Genomic DNA, 21,075 nt, shown 5'->3' on the forward strand with positions numbered 1-21,075 from the left:
TTTAGAATGAACAATAATTGAAAACATCCAAATTTATGGTTTGTTACAATTAATATTGTTACATTCAGCATTTAAAATGTTTTAAAAAGATCAGTATTTTTAGGTAAAATCTTATTTTTGGAGTTTAATGAATCGGCATGGTGTGGCAGAAAACACTATAGGACTTAATCTGAGGGTACAGTTTCTACATTGAACGAGCAAGGGTGTCTGGATAATCTCTAGGTCAGCCCTAGATCGGTCGGATTAGCAGATTCTTTGATTTTATCTTGAAAAGCAGCAGAGGGTAGATTGAAGAAACCAAACTTGTTTGGAAAGTGTACTTTTTAATAGAAATGAGTTTGACCAACTGTAATCATGTCTCTGTGAGGAGCAGAAGAAACTCCTGCCCCTTTTTCTGATACTGTCTTCAAGAAAACTGGACTTGGCCATAAGACAATGTGGCTTTATTTTCTGGCTCTGGCTCTTGACTACCCAGAACTGTGGAAGTTTAACAGCAATAGAAGCTGTTGTTCAGGTTGGAGATTATAAGACGAGAAGGCTTTGACAAAGTGAGAGGGGTGCAGAGAGGTCTGCTCTCCCTTCTTCGTGCTGAGCCAAGATGTTCAAAGACTTACATTGAGAAACAAAACCTGGGACCTTAAAAGTAACTTTCATACCCGCCTCTGCTACTCTGCACATCCGAGACTTAGGGGCAGGGATAGAAAAAGATGGCGTGTAGTGTAGCGTTTGGTCGGAGCACGGGCTGGCTATAGGATGCCTCGAGGATGGTATTTGTCTGTCTTCTGCTCTTTTATACAGGCACTTGCATGCATTGTCTCACTCGATCTGTGTCTTTGTGAGATGCATAACCCAGGGTTTCCCTCTCATTCTGTAGGTGAATGCAACCCTTGATTTGCAGAAGTAGTGACGAGATTTATCCCTATTTGTGATTTTTTTTCTAGTTAACTTTCCACAGCTCAGTTCCTTGTCTCATATGTAAAAAGCAGTTAATAACACCTGTATTATGTAATTCAGTAGTATAACATGGTAGTAAAAAGTATGTTTTCTGTTTCAGTCAGAAGTAGAAATAGATGAGAGCCTACATCGGCAATCAAAGGAAGCCGACTTTCTCACTTTCTTAGTTTGAAGATGTGCCTATTATGCTGTCAGTCACTTCTGTGTGACTCGCTAAGAACCGACATTCCACCAAAACTGTACTCTCACCAACAGCATTCCGCTTCCCCAGGTCCCTCACGACGTGGGCCAGAGGGTGGAGGTAACGGGGTGGTAGCCCATCCTCGCGGCTTGTTCTGACAAGGGCTTGGAGGGCGACTGTGAACGGTGCTATTCACGGCATCAGAAGTGGCCTACCTGCCGTTTTGCGTTCAGACGATTTCCATTTTGAACTACTGTTCCATTAGTAGCTTTAAAAACAGGCCATTCTTGAAAATCATGCTTTTAAAAATTTGTTTCCCTTTGGTGTAGCTCTCTGTTTTATAAGGCTCCCTTTATCACTGACTTCTCACAGGAAGCGTGTTTCCACCCCCTGTTCACCGCTGGCGCTCACCCTGTGCCCGCTCCTGCAGCTGACCCGGAGGGCTGCACGGACGGCCTGGGCCCAAGGGCCTGTGCGCTGGTGTTGGGTGTCAGCAGGACAAAGCGATGGCGCCAACCGTCCTGCGCTGTGCGCCAGTAACTAGAATTAATTACAAACCAATCAAATCCGTTTCAGCCAATTGGTAAACTAATTGGTAATTTTAGCTGTGCATCTATATGTACTTATCTCAGTGCCTATAACATTGCCTTCAGAAGCACCTTTGTTCTGTTTCATCCTGCTTGACGAAGCAGCCTTCCTCGCTGTGGGGAGGAAGATGTGCGTCCGTGACCGCGGGGCTGCTCCAGCTGCTTGTCCTGTTTGTGTTCCCTGTTCGTAAAACACGGCTCGGATTACGGCTGCGCGGTGCCACTCTGATCACTTCTGATAACGCTGAGCTCAGCATTCCTTAGAATAGGTTGTTTGAGCCACCGAATGTACTTTCTCTGGGCCATCTAGCATCAGAGGGTTAGCTGCTTAGATTCTCGTCCGGTAGAGGGTTGTTTTTTCTTCTCCCACTCCTCCTCCTCGTCTAAAAGGGAAATTCAGGGAACTTATGGAATAAATTATTCTGAATTAAATCTTTCTGTGCTCTAATGTAGGTGATTTAAGTTGAATGAATTTAATTAAAGAATTTGAATTAGTAGAATTGAGAAAAGGAAGCCAACTAAATCTTTACATTTTTCCTTTTCCTGATTGTAGAAGATTCTTATTCCCCGTGATTTGGCAGTAAGGGTTACCTTCGAGAGGAAATAAACAGTACTTCTTTGTTAGAAGGGTCTAATTTTAAAGTAGAATAGAAGTTTTGTGACTTAAGTGAGGTTGGTACTGTATTTCATTTGTGAGTAATTAGTTGTACGTTTATTATTAGTGATGGGCCTGATTTCCAAAGAGTAGGTATATTGTTTTAAATATTTATAACTTAAAGTGTTGTTGAGGTCTTTGGGTACCAATGATACTAGAAAGTCAGTCTAAAACTTAATTATGTAAAGTAATGTATGTATAAAACAAATGACTGTTTATTAAAGTTAAATTTAATGGGGTAACATTATTTAATAACATAAGTTTCAGGTGTACAGCGTTATAATACCACTCCTGTATACGCTATAATGTCTTCAACACCCAAAGTCTGGCCTCCTTCCATCACTTTGTATTTGACCCTCCTCACCCCTCCTTCTCCTTCCTCCAACCCCCTTCCCCTCTGGTGCCCACCATTCCATTGTTTGTACCTATGTGTTTGGTTTTTTATTTGTTTGTTGCTTTTTGTTTTCTATCTCACATGTGAGTGAAATCCTATGGTTCTTGTCCTTTTCCATCTGACTTATTTTATTTGCCATAATACTCTCAAGATTCATCCATGGGGCCACAAATGGCAACATTTCAATCTCGTCTTTTTAACAGCCAACTAGTATTCCACTGTATATCTGTGTATCACACTTCCTTTACCCAGTCGTCTGTCGAAGGCCACTTGGGTTGTTTCCATGTTTTGGCTGGTGTAGAACACATACAACTTAACAAGAAAAAACACAAACAATTTGATTAAAAAAGGAGCAGAGGAACTGAATACTTTTCCAATGGAGACACAGGTGGCCTGTAGATATAAGAAAAAAATGCTTAACACCACTAGCTATAAGGGAAGTGCACATCAGAACAACAATGAGACACCACCTCACACCTGTTAGGATGGCTCTTATCAGTAAGACAAGAAATGGCAAGTGTTGGAGAGGTTGTGGAGAAAAGCGGACCCTCGTGGACTTCTGGGAGATAGCAGCCCGTTTGGAAGATGGTTCCGGATTTTGTGCCAGAGTGGGACATGCACTCACCCTGCAACTCAGCAGCTTCACTCAGCCGAGATGCATACGCATGTGCAGAGGACCTCTGCATGAATAATGGCGTGTAATTTGTAATATTCTGAATTTGGGAGTCACCCAAGTATTCATCAACAGTGAATTGGATAAATAAATACTCATTTAAAGGGTACTGTTCAGCAGTGACCTTGGACATGGACAATAAGTGAATTGCAGGTAAACTCTGAAATATGGATGAGCCCAGTAAGCAGACGTCCAAAAGAAGCCTCAAAATATGAATTTTGAAATCAGGGAAAATTAAACTATTACAGGTTAAAGCCGTGGTTACCTTGGGGAAGGACAGAATAGCGAGAGGGAGGAGACACCAGGGGGCTTTTCGAGACTGGCGTTGTTTCATTTCTGTCTGGAGAGGCGGTTGCATGGGTCTTGGCTTTGCAATAATTTATCTGTGTATTTGTGTCTTGTGCATTTTTTTGCTTATTAACTTCACAATAAAAAAGGTTAAAAGAATGGTCATTCTGGAGGTCTTGAAAAGGAGTATCAGTACTACCTCTTGGTATTTAGAGTCTCAGCTTCACTAATTGCTTGGCAAAGAATAAGGATGAAAATACAAACCAAAACAACTAAATCAGTAGGTTTTGCAGCTTCCTTCCCTCTAAAGTTCTTTTTAGTCTAAGAATGGACTATAATGTTTGTTGGCTCTTTTCAATTAGGAGGTGCTGATGATGCTGGATAACTATGTAAGAGATTTCAAAGCATTAATTGACTGGATTCAGCTTCAGGAAAAGCTAGAGAAGACAGATGCTCAAAGCAGGTAATGAACTCTGTTCTTTATTTTTAAAGCTGCCAGCATTTTCTAAAGCAGTCACTCAAATTGGCAATGAACTTGACTGTAGCACTTCTCATTCAACTTAGTACCAAATATTTATTTGGTACCTGCTCGTAGAAGCCACTTTTATCAGTGCAGAAATCCAACTGCCGAATACAGTGCATTTACTGCTCTCATGAATTTGTAGTCTAAGAATGGGGTAAAATAGAACTTACTACTACAAAACTATTGCAGGTGTTCAGAAAAGGACAGGGTCATATGTCTTTCTGGGAGTAGAACAGGAATGATTTCATGGAGGATGCAGAAGTATTTAAAGGGTATAGTGAGTTTTCGAGAATTGAAGAGCGTTGCTTTAAAGCCTGTCTCTTCTAGGTCTGATCCTCAGGGGCCCTGATTCCAGAGCCCCTCACCTTGGATGTCCTTGACCTCATACAGTTTATATCCTTATGACATAGTTTTCTTTTTTCCCCCCTTTTGAAATTTAACTTTTGGATTTCTATAATGTAACCACCAATGTGAAAGAAAAGCTAATTCAATAGATTTTTGTTTCTTGCTTGCAAACTCCAGTCAACCAGCGGTGGCTGTGCTGAGGACTGATTGCGTGGAGAAGGATTCTGAGCCAAGCCCGAGCTTAACAAGCCTTCCTTCCGAGCCGTGCCTGACGCTCCCCCTCATTCCTTGACCTGTTAACAGCACTTCCCCTCCTTGCCTCCAGAGGCAGCTCGCAGATAGAAGGAGCAACCTGGAATTATTGTTTAGCCTACCTTCCTCAGATCTCATTTCACCTAGGCTAGAGACTTAAATATAAAAGCTGAAACTATACATATTGAGAAGAAAATATAACTACTTATATATTTTTATTGTGGGAAAGGACTCTGAAAGAAAGTAAGAAATCACCAGGGAAAATATTGATAGGCTTGTTTAATAGGAAGAAAATATGCTTTTCTAAATAAAAAAATAAAAATTAAAAGGGAAATAGGTATATCTGTAACCCAGAAGATTTGTTGCCAAAATAGTAATAGTAGTTATACAATTTGAAATCGATTAGAAAATTATACTAATCCCAGTGGGAAAAAAATGGGCAAAAGATACCAACATGCAAATCCTAAAAGAAATTAAAATGGTTCTTAAAAAAGTTAAGCCTCAGTAGTAATAATATTAATAAACAAAATTTGAATAATAAAACAAGTACCATTTTACCGATTTTTTTTTTAATTGGACACTTTTACTGAAATTCCCGTAGGGAAAAAGTCATTAACCAGACAAGAACTCTGGCACAGAAGTCAGCAAGCTTGGCCTGAGACGTGCCAGGTAGTAAATGTTTTGGACTTCGCTGGCAGTGCTGTCTTTTTTACAAGCCAGTGGGATTTTTAAAACCATGTATCAGCTGTTGGCAAGGTTCAGGGGAAATGGGCACTTATCATCTGGTGGAAATAGAATTTGTTACAGCCTTTCTGGAGGGTGATTTAGCAACAGATGTTAGAAGCTTTAGACTTGATTTGGATAATCTTTTATCTGAATTTTCTTGTTTTCTAGCAATCCATATCATGTATTAATGAGAAAAAAATCACAATCACTAGATTGAATGGACAGTAAGAGTCGCAGAGACTCTGGGCAGTCACGAGGCCTGACTGAGGGCACCGGGTCGAGAAGACTGCTTGCGGAAAACGTTTTAGGGGAGGTGGCGAGTCCCATTGGTCAGTGAGGAAGGAGGGCTTCGCTTTCCTTGCAAAGAGCAGTGCGGCTTCATCCACTTGGGGATGGACAGGCAGAGGAAGGAGACTGCGTTTTTCCCTGTGTATTCTTCATTTAAGCCTCACCCTTGTATTTTCATCTTGATCTCAGTTCTATATACTTCGTTTTCCAGGACGTTGGACACAAGTAGCCTCAATGAGCACCTTTGTACCACATTTTTTAATGTGTTTTAGCTTGGGTGTGTGGAGGGTATTAAAACACAAGGGTTCTAAGCCTCATGTCTTTGTAACCTCATGGTCCCTTTCCAGTGGTCGGGTGGTTTGCTGTGCTGAAGTGGGTAGAAAATCCTGACTAAGCGTCCTCTGTGAGTGCCTACTGGTAGTGTAGGAACTTTCTGGTCAGAACCCGTGCAGGAGAACATTGTGACCTGATTATGTTTTTTGCCCGCTCGTGTCCAACAGAAAAGATTAGGGTTTCCTCTGTTTCTTCTGTTAATTGCATTGTGTGTCTTGAACTGGCAGACCAACCTCCCTGGCGTGGGAGGTAAAGAAGATGTCTCCAGGGCGTCCTGTGATCCCTAGCCCGTCCACGGACAGGATGAGCGTGACGTCGAACGCGCGAAGAAGCTTAAATTTTGGGTGAGGTGAACGCAAAGAAACCTACTAAGGCTTTCATTATAGCACATTATTTTCTGTAGATAATGAACCTAGAGTATTATAAAACTGATATTGTTCAAAAAAATTCCCATTTATATGGTTATATATCTGTTTGCAGTTGTTTGAGTAAAATCCAGGACAGTCCATCTTAACTTTAGGAAACATGATATGTGGCAACATAATTAGGATCCCATACTTGACTGGTTAACACAGCAGACGTTTTCTCCACAGGGCTTCCCCTGGCCCCGGGGCTGCTCCCCGTCTGGCCCCCACAGGCGTGAGCTGGGCGGACAAGGTAAAGGCGCCCCACGCAGTCTGTGCTGCTTCCCCAGACGCTGCCCCTGCTCAGTCTTGCCCACCGGTGGCCGTGCAGAAGGCTTCCTGCAAAAATGGCAAGTGGCTTTGAATCGCTCTTTTTTCTGTGGTAGACAGGTGGATATATATGGAAGTAGCTGTTTTGTTTAAAATTGGAGCTAATAGTATTATATTTTTATCTTTTCACATCATTTATATGGTATTAATTTGCCCTACATAAAACCATAAAATAACCTTAAAACCTGTATGAAAGCACAAAGAGATCATTGTAGTCTCAGGTTAGCCCTGTGTAAACTTTAAGGAGAAGGAATTCTCTTGCCCATTTATTTATAGGATACATCCTTTGCAACCCTTTTGACTTAAAAAAATAGGCTACTTCATTTTTAGGGCAGGAAACACTTCTAAGTGACATGCTACTATTTCATTTCAGTAGTATTTAAATATTAATGTAAATCAAATCTGGTGTTGCTGTGATATCAGAAAAAGTAAAGTAGAGAAGAAATATTTTACAGAGATACTTTTTAATTGTTAAAGGGTCATATTAACAGGGAGAAAATCTAAATTTATATATACATGTAAATATCATATTTTTAAAACATATAAAGCAAAAAAATGACAAATGAGGTAGGAAATTGAAAAATCTATACTTACCCTGGGAGCTTTTAACATAACTGTCCCAACAACTGGTAATACAAGTAGAGAAAAACCAGTAAAGATATAAACAAGCCGATTAATGAACTTAACATAATATGTCTAGTAAGTAATGCTTATTCTTTTCCATCCTTTTCCTTTTGATGCTTCAGTCTGGGAACTTTTTACTGATATGTCTTCTCTGTTCTGTATGTTGAATCCATACTTTCTTGAATATATTAATAATGATTATTTTTAAAAGTCTGTGTCTGAAAAGTAAAATATCTTAACTACCTGTGGATTTGTTGCGTTAAAAACATTTTGGGGGGGGGGGGCGGTTTCAGTTACTTGATCCTGTTTTATAGCCAGCCACATAATACTTAATTAAATGTTTAATCTGGTATATTAAAAATTATGGAGCCTTCTTCTAAAAATATTAGTATTCTATTTTGGCAAGAAGATAAAGGGTAGAAACAGATCACCTTAATTCTGTCAAAGTTTAGTTTGAAGTTTTATTAAAATTGGTATGTTTTAGTTTTGTCTTCACTCTTTTTGGGGTGTCAGCTGAAAACTGGGGTGTTTGCCAAGGCTACTACATGCCTGTCTTCCAACTGTTGTTTCCTCGGCACCCGTTGCCGCGAGCTCTGCTGAGCTCATCAGCGCCCCAGCTGCTGCTTTCTGCGGGCTGCCTTGGAGTCCTGCCCTGTGTGTGCAAAGCTCAGCAGTTGTCAGACTTCTTAAGGGAAGAGTGAATGCAGACTGCTCGGCCTGCTTTCCTGCAGTTACCCCCTCTCCAGGAGCCTTCCTCTGAAGCCCCCGTGACTTAGGCTCGTTGAACTCCAGCGTCTGTCTCACCAGACAGGACTGCTGGCCTCTGCCAGGGCTCGCTTCCCCCGCCCGGGCAACTCGGGCGTCTGCAGGGAGCATCTCGTGTTGCCCTTCCCTTTTCTCGGGGTTTCTAGTTTCTCAAATCTGGCCTCTATTGCTTGCTTTCCAAGGGCTTTCAGTAGTTCATTTATGTTTTTTGTGTAGCTTTTATAATTGTGTTTGGAGGAAAGAAGATTAATTTTGATGCAGGCTACTTTGCCATGGCTGTAACTATCGAATTCATAGTCAAACAATCATGGAAGGCCCTGGCTGGGTGGCTTATTGGTTAGAGCCAAGGTGGGGGATTCGACCTCAGGTCCAGACACATCCGAGAAAGCATCAGTGAGTGGAACAGCAAATTAATGTTTCTGTCTGCCCGTCTCTTTCTCTTCGTCTCTCTCTCTCTCTCTCTCTCAAGTCAATATAAAAATTTTTTTAAAAGGCACACACAGAGAACATTTACCAAAATTCACATATGCTGGGCCGTTAAACAAGTCTCAGCAAATTTCAGATGATTGCACTCATTCTGTCTCTTCTGAACACAGTGGAAGTAACTTAGAAAGCAGTAACAAAAAGACAGCCGTACAATTCTGAAATTTTTAAAAAGTTAAGCGTGGATGAAAATTGAACACAGACTACATAGTATATAATTTAATTAATTATCTTCATTGGTTACCACAGAGATATTGTTAAATTTTTTTTTTAATTTTCTATTAAAGACACATAGTAAATATTTATAGTAGAAATATGATGTTTAGGAGTTGCTTTAAAATACTTCAGTAAAAACAGTAAAGAAGGGGAAATAGATGAAATTAGAGTAAGAGAATGTTGATAAATATTAAAGCTGGGTGATTGGACCATGGTGTTCATAATACTATTATCTCTATACCGTGTATTGGAGAATCATCAGAATAAAAAATTTTAAAAAACTCTAAAGAGTTTTAAGCATATTTTCCCTTTAGAGAATTTAAAGTCCAAATGTTTGAAGTACAATAGTATAGGACCTGTGTAATCTTTCTTTTAAAATATAATATACAAAATTTAATATAGTTATTGTATTATTAAAAAATAGGGTGAGTAACAAGAATGAGCATTCTGCAAATATTTTTTCCTTGAAATAAAATTCCTTGCTTGTAATGAATCATGGGGTACACACACGAAAACCGTAGTTTTCCCCATCCCGGATTAGCACACGGTGTCATCACTGTATTCCAGGTTAGCCGTTCCGACAGTTGTATCTCACTGTGGTTTAATTTGCATTTCACTAATGGCTAATGATGTCGAATTTCTCTGATGTGCTTATTTGCCATTTATATGTACTCTTCAGTGGAATGTTTGGTCATGTCTTTCACCCATTTTCTATTTGGATAGTTTGTAATGATACTGTTGACTTTTGATAGTTCTCTATATTCTACACACTAGTCCTTTGTGGGATATTTTCTGCCAGTTTGTTGTTTGCTTTTTTCCTTCTCTTCACAGTCTTGTGCAGGTGAAAAACTTACCATTTTGATGAGGCCTCTTAAGGATCGTGCTTTTGGTGTCAAGTCTAAGAACTCATTGTCTAGCCATGGGTTCAAAAGATATTTCCTTTGTGTTTCCTACAGGTTTTGTGCGTCTTAGCCTGTGTTTCACTAACTTTTGGAAGTTTTCGGCCATTCTTTCTTCAGATACTTCTTTAGTCCTACACTCTCGGCCCTCTCCCTCTGGAGCTCTAAGGACAGGTCCCTGAGACACTTCCAGAAACTCTGAGGCACCTCCTAGTGGGGTCAGGTCAGCTCCCCTCTGGGCGCCCCGGCCCCCAGGAGGGGCAGCCTGACCAGAGGGCTGGCCCCCACCGTGGAGCTGCTCTCGGGGCGTGGCGGGGGGGTGTCTTGGCTCCCTGTCGGGCGGCACTGACATCAGGGCAAAGCAGCATCCGAATGCCCCGTCTGCCGTCTACCACTTGGTTCTGCAGGATCCACGTCGGTGAGGGTGGACGCTCAGCTTTCCGCAGGGACCTCTGACACTGGGCAAGGGGTAGGACAGAATGTTGCCAGCTGTGTGCTCTGTCCCTGCTGTACGGACCTGGAGACTGCTCAGCACTGGGCCCTGCTGACATCAGGGCCGGCAGGAGCCCGTGCCTCCAGGTCTGAGTCACACGCTCGTTCACTCATGGCGGCCACGTGGTGCGGTGGTGAGGTCCCCCTGGGCCACACGGACACTGAGCGTGGGGGAGTGCCGTGTGGAGGACGTCGGCTCCTGCTGCCTTGTGTGGTCTTGTTAGTGCCTGTTGCAGGCGAAGGCTCAGCCACCCTTAGGCTTTGCTGGCACTCATTGAGGGGGAACTGGACAGCCGCCTGTTTCTGCTCGGTGGGCAGTGGGCCTTCAGCTTTGCTGCTTACCCCAGTCGACAACCGGGGACAGCAAGTTCACACGGATGTTTGGCTGGAATAGTGTGAATATTGCCAGGGGGGCTTTCTGTTTTGTTAGGCCACCCAGGTTTTGCTGATGCCTACTTTTTCTAGCCTGTGAGTCCTTCTGGTCTGGAGGGGTCAGGCGTGTGCTGTCCGGAACACAGAGGAAGCAGGTAGAGACCCAGAGAACTGGCTGTGCTGCCTGCAGGCCCGCCAGTCCCTGCGCGGTCCTCCTCCTCCGCCTCTCGGACCTTGCCGTGTGGTCTTCCTGTGCCTGTCAAGCGCTCTTAGTTGTATGGAGGAAGACCAAGAGAGGACAGGGCTGCTCCGTCTTCGCCCAAACTGGAAATTTTCATACCGATTTTGAAAGACTACGGTTAGCCTATACAACTTAAAAATTGTGGTTACATACATGTATACCTCAGGTTGTGACATTTTGAAACATTTTACAGTAAGGTTCTTAGTTTAGTTTATTTTGCTGTGCAACTTTGGCTGCAGGCACTCTGTTTCCTTGTATATGTGGTGAAATATTGAATGAGAGCCTTCAATTAACATTCGGTGATCTTACGGGCATTGAAATAGGTTTCTTTTCCCCCTACAGCGAGGTATGTTGTTAGCAGTGGGATAGAGTAAAGAACTTGGACTTCGGCGCTAGGCCTGAGTTTGGATTCTGGAAGATGGAGTGGCAGCTCGTAGTCACCCTTGGGACCGGGAAGCTGTTTGCCTAGACTTGAATCTTGGAAAATTTACTGTGTGTGACCTTGGGCCAATTACTGAAACTCTTTGTGTAGTTTCCTTATTGATACAATGGGGAGGAGAGCACTCATAGGGCGTTAGTGAAGATTAAAAGTGTTGTTATACGTAAAGCCCTTAGAAGAGTGCTGGCCCATACTATGCACTATGCACTGTCTACACATTTATTATTACTTTCTGACCATGTGGCCTTACGTCAGTCTTAATCTAATTCTCAGTTTTGTTGTTTATAAAATAGGGATAATAAAAAAAATGTTCAAAATGTATGTGGAATAGGACTAATCCCTACCCCACAGTGCAGTTGGAAGGATAAGAGACTGCGTGCGTGTGGACACACATGCACGTTCCACCCTGCTTAATAAGTACTGTCATGTTAGTTTATTACTTATATTCAAAGGGACTTATATTGGAAATGTTTTTATTCTATAGGTTTTTGAAAATTTTTATCATCTAAATAAATCTGTATTATTTTCTTCCCTCAATTGCACAGAACGGAAAGATGCTGAAGGATGGGAGACCGTTCAGAGAGGAAGGCCTGTTCGTTCCCGGTCAGCAGCCACGATGCCCAAAGTTTCAGCACCAGCATCCAGGTCAAAGGATGACAGCGATAAAGAAAACGCACGTCTTTCGCCAGAGGACAGCGTGCAGAGAGGGGGATTTGCCGGGGACGGCGTGCAGAATGCTACGGGGTCTCGGCCCAAAGACTCACCGCACTCTTGTGACCGTCCTCTTGCTGAAAGAACACAGGTAGCGCATTCTGAAAATCCGTGTACTGAATTTCTGTAAGGGATATGTATATGCTGGAGTGTCTTATTTTCTACTTCATTTTTAACTTTTTATTGTGAAAAATTTCGTATCTACAGAAAAGTTGCTAGAGTAGAACAATGAGCCCTCCTATCTTTACCTAGATTCATAGGTAAACGTTTTGCCACATTTTTTCAATCTGTATGTACGTGTCACACAAACATGTTGTATGCTAAACATGTAAGAATGATGGACAAGCATCATGACCACTCACCTTCAAATCCTACAGCATGTGTCTATGAAGGAAAAAAAACTTTTATAGAACCACATTATAATTATGAAATTGAAGGAATTTGACATTTATATAATATTATTACCTTGTAGTAAATATTCAAAATTTTCCAGTTGTCCCAGTAATTTCTTCATAGAATTTTCCCCCAACCCGAGGTCCAGTCTAGAATCACACATTGTTTTTGGCTTTGTTTCTTTAATATTGGTCTATCTTGGTCCAATATATATAAATGTGAATATATTAATATGAATATGTTAAATATAAATGCGTTACATATGAAGACTACATTGCAGAGGTTTTTTTGGTAGAATGCCCTTTAATTTGTTTGCTTATTATTCAATTTAGCTTATGCAGTTTTAAAAAATTTTAAAGTTTTTCCATTACAGTTGGCATACAACATTATATGACTTCCAGGCGTCCGACACAGGGCATAGACATGGCTGTACCTTACGACGTGACCCCCAGTACCTCTGGGACCTGTCTGGCACCATGCGTAGTCCCTGCAGCTTGTCTGACTCTTTTCCCTGTGCTGCACTTTACATTCACTAGCCCATGCAGTTTAGACAGGAAGACAGTGATTGTCTTCAGCATCCTAGTGCCAATATGTTGCCAGTTTGCCCAAGTTCACGGGCACCTTAGACGGCCTTGTTAGACCGGTGCCCTCCGCCTCACTGGGGTTGCTACTTAGGCTGCTGAGGGAAGGAAGGGTGATTTTCAGCCTCTTCCGCTTTTATGTCCTACGATCCAGATGTTGGGTAGTTGGTTAATATTTAATATAATTCTTTAACATTAGTATTTTCAGTATTTCATGTTAGTCCATTTGAATTTTATTTTACTTATTTGATAAAGGAATGCATTTTTTTGTATTTTTTTCATTACCATATAATCCTTATACCCTCTTCCACCTACACCAGAATGCACTTCTTAGATATTTGTTTTCATACTCATGCTCAAATTTACGTAAAAAATTACGCATATAATTTTACGTAAAATGACTCATGAAACAGAAGTTATGACATGGGCTAAGTAAAAAATTTGTAAAATAGTTGTGATATTTCTCAGTGTGGAATAGTTTCTGCTTTTAAAAATTGTCTCCTTTTACCTGTAGGACATTCATTTTTATTGGAAACTGTATTCAACTTCAGTGTTTTTCTTTTTTGTAATTTAATTATTTTTAAAGGATTTAAAAAATTGATTTTAGGGAGAGAGAGGAAGGGGGAAGAAGAGAGAGAGAAACAGTGATTTCTCGTTCCACTTCTTTATGCACTAATTGGTTGATTCTGTTATGTACCCTCATTGGGGATCGAACCTGCAATCTTGGTGTTTCAGGATGATGCTGTAATCAGCTGAGCTGCCCAGCCAGGGCTGCCTGTTTTCCTTCTTAATGATGACAGTGGCTGTTACTCCTGCATTGATTGTGATGTTCTGTAACTCTTTGATATCTGTATAATTTTATGCCCACTTGAGATTAGAAACTCCTTGTAGATGGTATTTTTATGTTGTCTTTTAATTTCCCACAATGTGAATCAGAGCCCTAGCTACATAGGAAATAATCAGTAGTTATTTGTTGACTGTAATTTTAAGAAACTTTTTGGTGTAGGTTAAAATTATAAAAAAATTACTTTTGATATCACTTAACAAACATCTAGCATTTTTGCTTATCTGTGTTTAACTGTAAATTTCAACAATATAAAAATTTTGCTGGTTTTGCATAAGAATAAACTTCTTTGATTTTGGAATTTCAGGAATAATCCATACATAAAACTTTTGAGTAAAGTATTATTAAAATATTTCAGTATAAAAGTTCGCTGCTGATGGTGGCCAAGCTAATGATAATGTTTGTTTTCTTCACTGTCACTCTAAAAATGGAATTAACGTATTTCTATTTTTTTCAACATTACTTTATAGCTGGGCTTTGATTTTCTTATATAAATGATATTGATTTTTTTAATAAACAGAGTTGACTGTATTATAAACATCAGTAATGCTTATATAAATATTGCCAAGAACATTATAAACCATGGTGACTGATGTATAGATAATGTTGATGGCAGTATAAACACTGTGGTACAATTTAAATAATGCTTATGCTAAAATCAACACTTTGGGACACTTTAAGCTCTGACCAATAGAATTTTTAAAGTAGTTTATAAGACTTGGCCAAGTTTAATATTTATATAAATAATTAATCAAACTCAGGGGTTTTATGGCCACTGCAGTCAATATTTATCTACTATTTATTTAAGTGGTGATATGAGTTTTAAATTCAAAATTTTAGATTTGAATTCTACGTGGAGCTCATTACTCTGAGTGTAATTGGAAAACACAGCAGCATTCTTTCTGTGCTGTTGGAAGGTGAAAATAAAGGCTCATTTCTATTCACTAGACAGGTTGTTAAAAATGAAAGTGTATTTGGCCTAATCCAATGGTGAATTTGTTTTAGATTGTTTTCACATTTCTATTGGTTATGTGTTAAATATTCTTAAAGGGGAATGGGAGGGTGTTAAAATCTAAAGAATATGAATTGTGCAATGAGACTGCTCACATATACTATTTTATGCTGCATTTCTCTTTTAGATCTGAGAATTGGTATTATTACTATGTTGGGTCTTCATGAAAGATACTTAGAGGTTGTTTTAATGTTATCTAAAGAGACCATGCTTTATATATTTAGAGTAAAATGCCCTCAAACTATGTATTGGGTGAAAAGTGCCTTTATTTGATAATACAGTCTTTATAGAAACCATGTAAATACCTTTAGTTATTTGAATATAAGACAAAGTATTATACTTGTGACTAGGTTCTTTTGTGTGAGGTGTATCTGAAAATACTTGTGAGGAAGAGGCTGCTAAAATATACTTACAGTATCTCTTGCTTAATTTTTTAAAAAATCCTCACCCGAGGATATGTTTATTGATTTTTTTTTTTTAGAGAGTGAGGAAGGGAGAGAGAGAGGAAAAGAGAGAAACATCGCTGTGAGAGAGAAACATCAACCAGTTGTCTCCCATACGCACCCTGACCGGGGATTGAGCCTGCAACCTAGGTGTGTGCCCTGACCAGGAATCGAACCTGCAACTTTTTGGTGTACGGGACGATGCTCCAACCATCTGAGCCACCCAGCCAGGGCAATGTTGCTTAATTTTTTAAAGCACTCAGACAGTGCCCTATACATAGTAGGCGTGCAAATAATATTTGTGTCTGCGTAATGGTTTCTTTTTTTACACTTGAAACAGAAAAAAGATGAATGAGTTTTCTATCAACTACTGCTTCACAGTTTATAAGTTAAGCAAAATCAGGTTTTCTAAAGTGGAGTAGTTAGTATTTTTTTTTTAATCTCTGACTCATTCTGTATATATATTTTGTTAGTTCACAACAAGTACATTGGATGATGTCAAGAACTCTGGCAGTAGTATCTTACCAGACAGTTCAGTGCGAACTTCTGAAATACCTGCTGTTCACGTGGATACAGAGTGTGTTTCAATTACTCAGCAAGATGACACACCCCCTTTGCATACAAATGAAGACAGATTGTCAACAGAGAAAGGAAGGATGGAAAGTGAAATGGACTCTTCAGATATTTCAAATGTGAGTGCTGCTAACTTGGTAAGAACAACTTATCAGAATTCTGAGTAAATACATTAAAACTATAATCTATTATGGAGGCATAAACTCCAATAATAATAAATAGTATTGTGTATTACTTTACACTTTACAAAGCATTTTTTTCCAAAACATTTTTTTAAAAAGCATTCTATGTTTTACTTTGTTTTAACATTTATTCTTAGCAACTTTTTCATACAAAACAAGAAGAAAAATGAAACTGAGAGAGTTAAATAACTTGCTCAAAATCATTCAATTTGTATATGATTTGATAAAACGTTTTTTTCTAGCATTAAGAAACTGATTCAGTAGCAAACCTTCCATGTAAATGTAGGACTTTGATGAATGGGATGGTGCCCACTGGACCTAGTGTTACAAATTCTCTTCATACAGTACTTTAAACAGCTGCTTGGACTTGGTGTTTAAGATGAAATTTATGTACCATCCCCACTATGGAATATTTAAAACTGCATTGATTTGTGATTATTTATAGGTTTATGTTTTTCAATGACTACTTATTTCTGTGCACATCTTCTATTTCCCACTTTAGTATTAAGATACTTGACCTGAATAATCCAGAAAGGTCATGCTAGCTTTGTTTAAAAAGTAACTTAGAGGACATGGGCACATATACAAAGTTGTTGAGGAAAACTCAACAACTCAATTCTTTTCTAAATGGCCAGCATATACTGTAGTTTCTTCCAGAACTGAGTGCCTCATCATGCTGAAAGGTGCTGTCAGCAGATGGTGACAGGCCGGATTGTGCTTGTGAGGGAGAATAACATTAGACAGAGATGAAACGATGTGGGTTGTTCAAGGGAGAAATAAGGTTTATAGTAATAAGAAAAACAAATACTGAGATACCTTTAATAAGTAATAAGGAACAATTTGTTTATTTTAACTTGAATCCTTTAATGTGAATGTTTTAAAGGTTAAACACCATTATGATGCTAAAAGTAGTGGGTTTAATGCATGGGGTAGAAATCGGTCCTATTTATATATTTTTTTCATATCTAGATATATTAAATTACTTACATTGCAAATTGATTCTCTGAGAATCAAATTTCAAGAGGAAAAAGATGCCCAGGGCCTGGGCTCCGCTCTGGAGCAGATCAGCGAGAGCTGAGGCTCAATCATTGGCATTTTAAGTACCTTTATTGGTCGTTGCTTTTTGGCAAACTTTCCACATCTGAAGTACACACAGTGATACATTGTGATGTGTTCACACCTAGAAGGCCATCAGCCCAGTCACGGTAACGGACACGCCGGTTGCCTCTGAGAGTTTTCACATCCCCGTTCCTTCGCCCACCCCCTGTGTCCCCTCCCAAGGCCGTTGGTTTTCTGCTGTTACTATATACTCATTGGCATTTTCAGAACTTTATGTAAGTGGAATAATATAATCTTTCTGTGGCTTCTTTCACTGAGCACAGTTATTTTGAGTTTCATGACTGGAGTTGTATGTGTCAGTTCATTCTTTTTATTGTCATTAAGCATATTCTGTTATATGCCTGTAACACAGTATGTTCATCCATTCAGTTGATGACACATTCGAGTTTTTTCTGGGTTTTGTGTTACGAATAAAGGCGCCATGAACATCGGTCTTTGTTTTGAAGATGTTTTCATTTCTCTTGGAAAAACAGCGGGTCAATAACTGTTGATAATATATTGACTAGGTCTTCTGTATCTGGACCCAGTTTTGGTACTTGTTCTATCAGTTGAGAAGGGGATATGGAAACCTCTGAATATAACTGTGGAACTATATTTGTATACATATTTAGCTTACCATAGGGATTTTTTAATTAATGCTTATGATGTATACTATTTGCAATACTTACATTGCTTATATTTAAGTTAGGTATCATCACCATTACAGCATAAATTCTATCTCACTTTATAGCATAATGTTTTTTAAGATATTTGACCCATAACTTGTGAATTTTGGCACACAAATTCATACCGTCAATAATAATACTTGTTATTTATATAACTTCACAGTTTCTCATACACAACATCTGGTAAAGAAGGTCAATTGTGGATTATTGTACCATTTTATGGAGCACAGAATAGGCTCTTGGTTTTTAGAATATTCCAAGTTACACAGCTAGCGAGTGGTTGAGCCTGTACTGGACCCTAGGTTTTAGAATTCTAAAACAATGCTATTTTATCTATACTGTTGAGTATGTAAGTAGAATATAAAGAATGAAATGATTACTTAACTTTCCAATCAAGTGATGATTGTTTATTCTGTTTGTTTTTAACTTTATAGTCTATGGCAGAAGTTCTTGCTAAAAAGGAAGAGCTTGCAGATCGTCTGGAAAAGGCCAATGAAGAAGCCATCGCTAGTGCCATTGCTGAGGAGGAACAGTTAACCAGAGAGATTGAAGCTGAAGAAAACAATGATATTAATATCGAAACTGACAATGACAGTGATTTTTCTGTAAGGCTTTAGAATTTTTTTTTTTTTTATTCTTAAAGATTTCATTTATTTCTCTTTAGAGAGAGGGGAAGGGAGGGATAGAGGGAAAGAAACATCCCTGTGTGTGGTGCCTCTCGTGCGCCCCCTAATGGGGACCTGGTCTGCAGCTGAGGCCTGTGTCCTGAATGGGAACTGAGCCAGTGACCCTGTGCTTCGCAGTCCGACGCTCAGTCCACTGAGCCACAACCATCCAGCGTTTAGAATTTTTAATTTAATTGTTCAAAAAAGTATGTTCAGAAATAAAATTCTTGGGCTATAGGGACTGAGAGTTCATGTAGTCCTATTTAAAATTACTTAAAAACAATATTCAATAATGATATTATCATTCTGTGTGATTAAGATATGCAATAAACAGTAGCAAATCTTATTTTAGCACTTTACCATTATTAAGAGTTTTTAATATCCTGCAACTGAGGAGTTATAAATTATGTTCCATTTACCAGTCAAGAAATTGAATTTCAGAAAGTAACAACCCAACATGACTCAGATTATAATTGTAGAGATTGAAAAGAACCTAAGGTATTTTACTGTGTCTATTCCAATAAAAAGCAAATGATACACTGCCTCACTGACACTAAGTATTGACAAGAGGGGTTTCTTAAAGAATGAAAGTAACTGTAAATGTTTCTCATATTTTTCTATTAAATCTTAATGCCCAACAACTACTCTTGAGCTCTTCTGTGTATGCTCTGAAGGTGTCAAAATTTATGTAGTACTAGTATGCTATATTATTATAAAATAGTATATTAGGGGGTATTATAATAGTATAGGCCAATATGTTTTTCAAACATTTTACTTACTTTGTCTCTACTATCAGATGGCAAGTAGATTTGTCTTTCTCTTAAAATGTTTAGACTGTGGTAGCTTTCACTTGGTGATTGTCGTGATCACAAGAGGTGTGTAGCTTTATTCTAGTTTTGAATTAGTTACATGAAATGTATTAGCAACAAATAGGAAAATTTCACATACAGTTTATTTTTTAAGGTTATAATTATGTTCCAATATTTATTTTGAATTTTTCTAATCACATTTTAGGCCAGCATGGGCAGTGGAAGTGTGTTTTTCTGTGGTATGTCTATGGACTGGAACGACGTCCTTGCAGATTATGAAGGTACTGTGAGTGCGAGTGCGTGTGTGTGTGCAGGTGGAGGATATAAAATAGGCGATCTTATTAACGAACTTCTATGTAAAATAAATAGAGTGGGAATGCGTTGCCTTTTAAAAGTTGTTAGTTTCATAGAACTATGTGGTTGAACAGTAACTGTGGTTTTCTTTTTAATGAACAGCTCGTGAATCTTGGCGCCAAAATACATCCTGGGGGGATATTGTAGAGGAGGAACCTGCCAGACCTCCAGGACATGGAATTCACATGCATGAAAAACTTTCCTCCCCATCTCGTAAAAGGTCTGGCCTCCAAGAATTATTTGGAAATATTTCACAGGAGGGAAACTAGCCACTCTTTATTATTATATAGAGTTGCTACACAGCATTTTAAGGCACATTACTCAGGACAGTTCAGATCCTTTGAAAAATGACAATGTTTTCCTAAAATGTTAGACCGAAATTAGTTTTCTGCACTATTTATATTTATTTTTAGAACTTTGAAGACTCAAGAAAATATTTTTGGTTTTATCATGTAAACATACTATGTTCTGTTTATTTACTTGTATTAATAGAACAATTGCAGAATCTAAGAAGAAACATGAAGAAAAACAAATGAAAGCACAGCAGCTAAGGGAGAAGTTACGTGAAGAGAAAACATTAAAGCTTCAGAAATTGTTAGAAAGGGTGAGTTTTTCATATCTAGGAAATTATGAAAGCCTTAAATTGATGGACTCTTCTTCAAATTAGAATTTTCTTCTGGTTTGAGAGAAGCTAAAAGAGCTGCAGAGCAAGTGAGGCCCAGAATGGAAACGCCCCTGCCTTCGTAACCTCCCCTGGAAGCGAGGTGTTGCCACCTGTGCTGTGTGACGCTGTTCCCAGCGTCACTGCCTCAGCCAGGGCTCTGAGGCTCTGTCCTCTAGCTTCTAATCCATGCTGTCCCTGCATCATAGTGTTTTAGTGGTTAAACACGTAATTACGCTGCTAAAATTCAATTGAAATGTTAGTTTCTTTCCCACTCATGTTGAGCCAACATCTGATTTTCCATAATTTCTTCTCATTGGTGCTGGATCTGATTTGTTGAAGCGTGCAACAAGTATTTGACTTCTGTTTGATACTGTTTTAAGAAACTAAGGACAGCTTTTACATCTACCTTTTGTTTTTCTGTAGGCAAAACCCTCTTTCAGAGAATATTCTTGTTCAAATAAATGGAATTTTTAGACTTCTCACCATTTTCCAACTTCTAGGATAAATTACCTAATTGTCCTCAGTGGGGTTACTAGAGACATTAGGCTTATAGAGCTAACAAATATATGCTGTTTTTATTTTAAGTGTACTTAAGG

General features: G+C 39.1%; 1 protein-coding gene across 2 annotated transcripts in view; it reads left to right on the forward strand.

The window, feature by feature from the left end:
• The window catches only part of SCAPER (S-phase cyclin A associated protein in the ER), a 147,402-nt gene that overhangs the window by 11,709 nt on the left and 114,618 nt on the right, over nucleotides 1-21,075 (forward strand). The window contains exons 6-14 of one of the 2 annotated variants that reach the window (XM_054588695.1): nucleotides 4,095-4,195; nucleotides 6,427-6,543; nucleotides 6,793-6,953; nucleotides 12,010-12,266; nucleotides 15,922-16,158; nucleotides 18,422-18,592; nucleotides 19,667-19,742; nucleotides 19,918-20,035; nucleotides 20,308-20,419. In XM_054588695.1, the coding sequence (XP_054444670.1) occupies nucleotides 4,095-4,195; nucleotides 6,427-6,543; nucleotides 6,793-6,953; nucleotides 12,010-12,266; nucleotides 15,922-16,158; nucleotides 18,422-18,592; nucleotides 19,667-19,742; nucleotides 19,918-20,035; nucleotides 20,308-20,419 (1,350 nt within the window). The remainder of the gene's footprint in view (nucleotides 1-4,094; nucleotides 4,196-6,426; nucleotides 6,544-6,792; nucleotides 6,954-12,009; nucleotides 12,267-15,921; nucleotides 16,159-18,421; nucleotides 18,593-19,666; nucleotides 19,743-19,917; nucleotides 20,036-20,307; nucleotides 20,420-21,075) is intronic. The other variant, XM_054588704.1, reaches the window with a different exon arrangement.

This window comes from Pteronotus mesoamericanus, unplaced genomic scaffold (assembly GCF_021234165.1).
Source record: "Pteronotus mesoamericanus isolate MK-2021 breed Mesoamerican mustached bat unplaced genomic scaffold, CSHL_Meso_final contig_1242, whole genome shotgun sequence".
NCBI classification, from domain to species: Eukaryota; Metazoa; Chordata; class Mammalia; order Chiroptera; family Mormoopidae; genus Pteronotus; species Pteronotus mesoamericanus.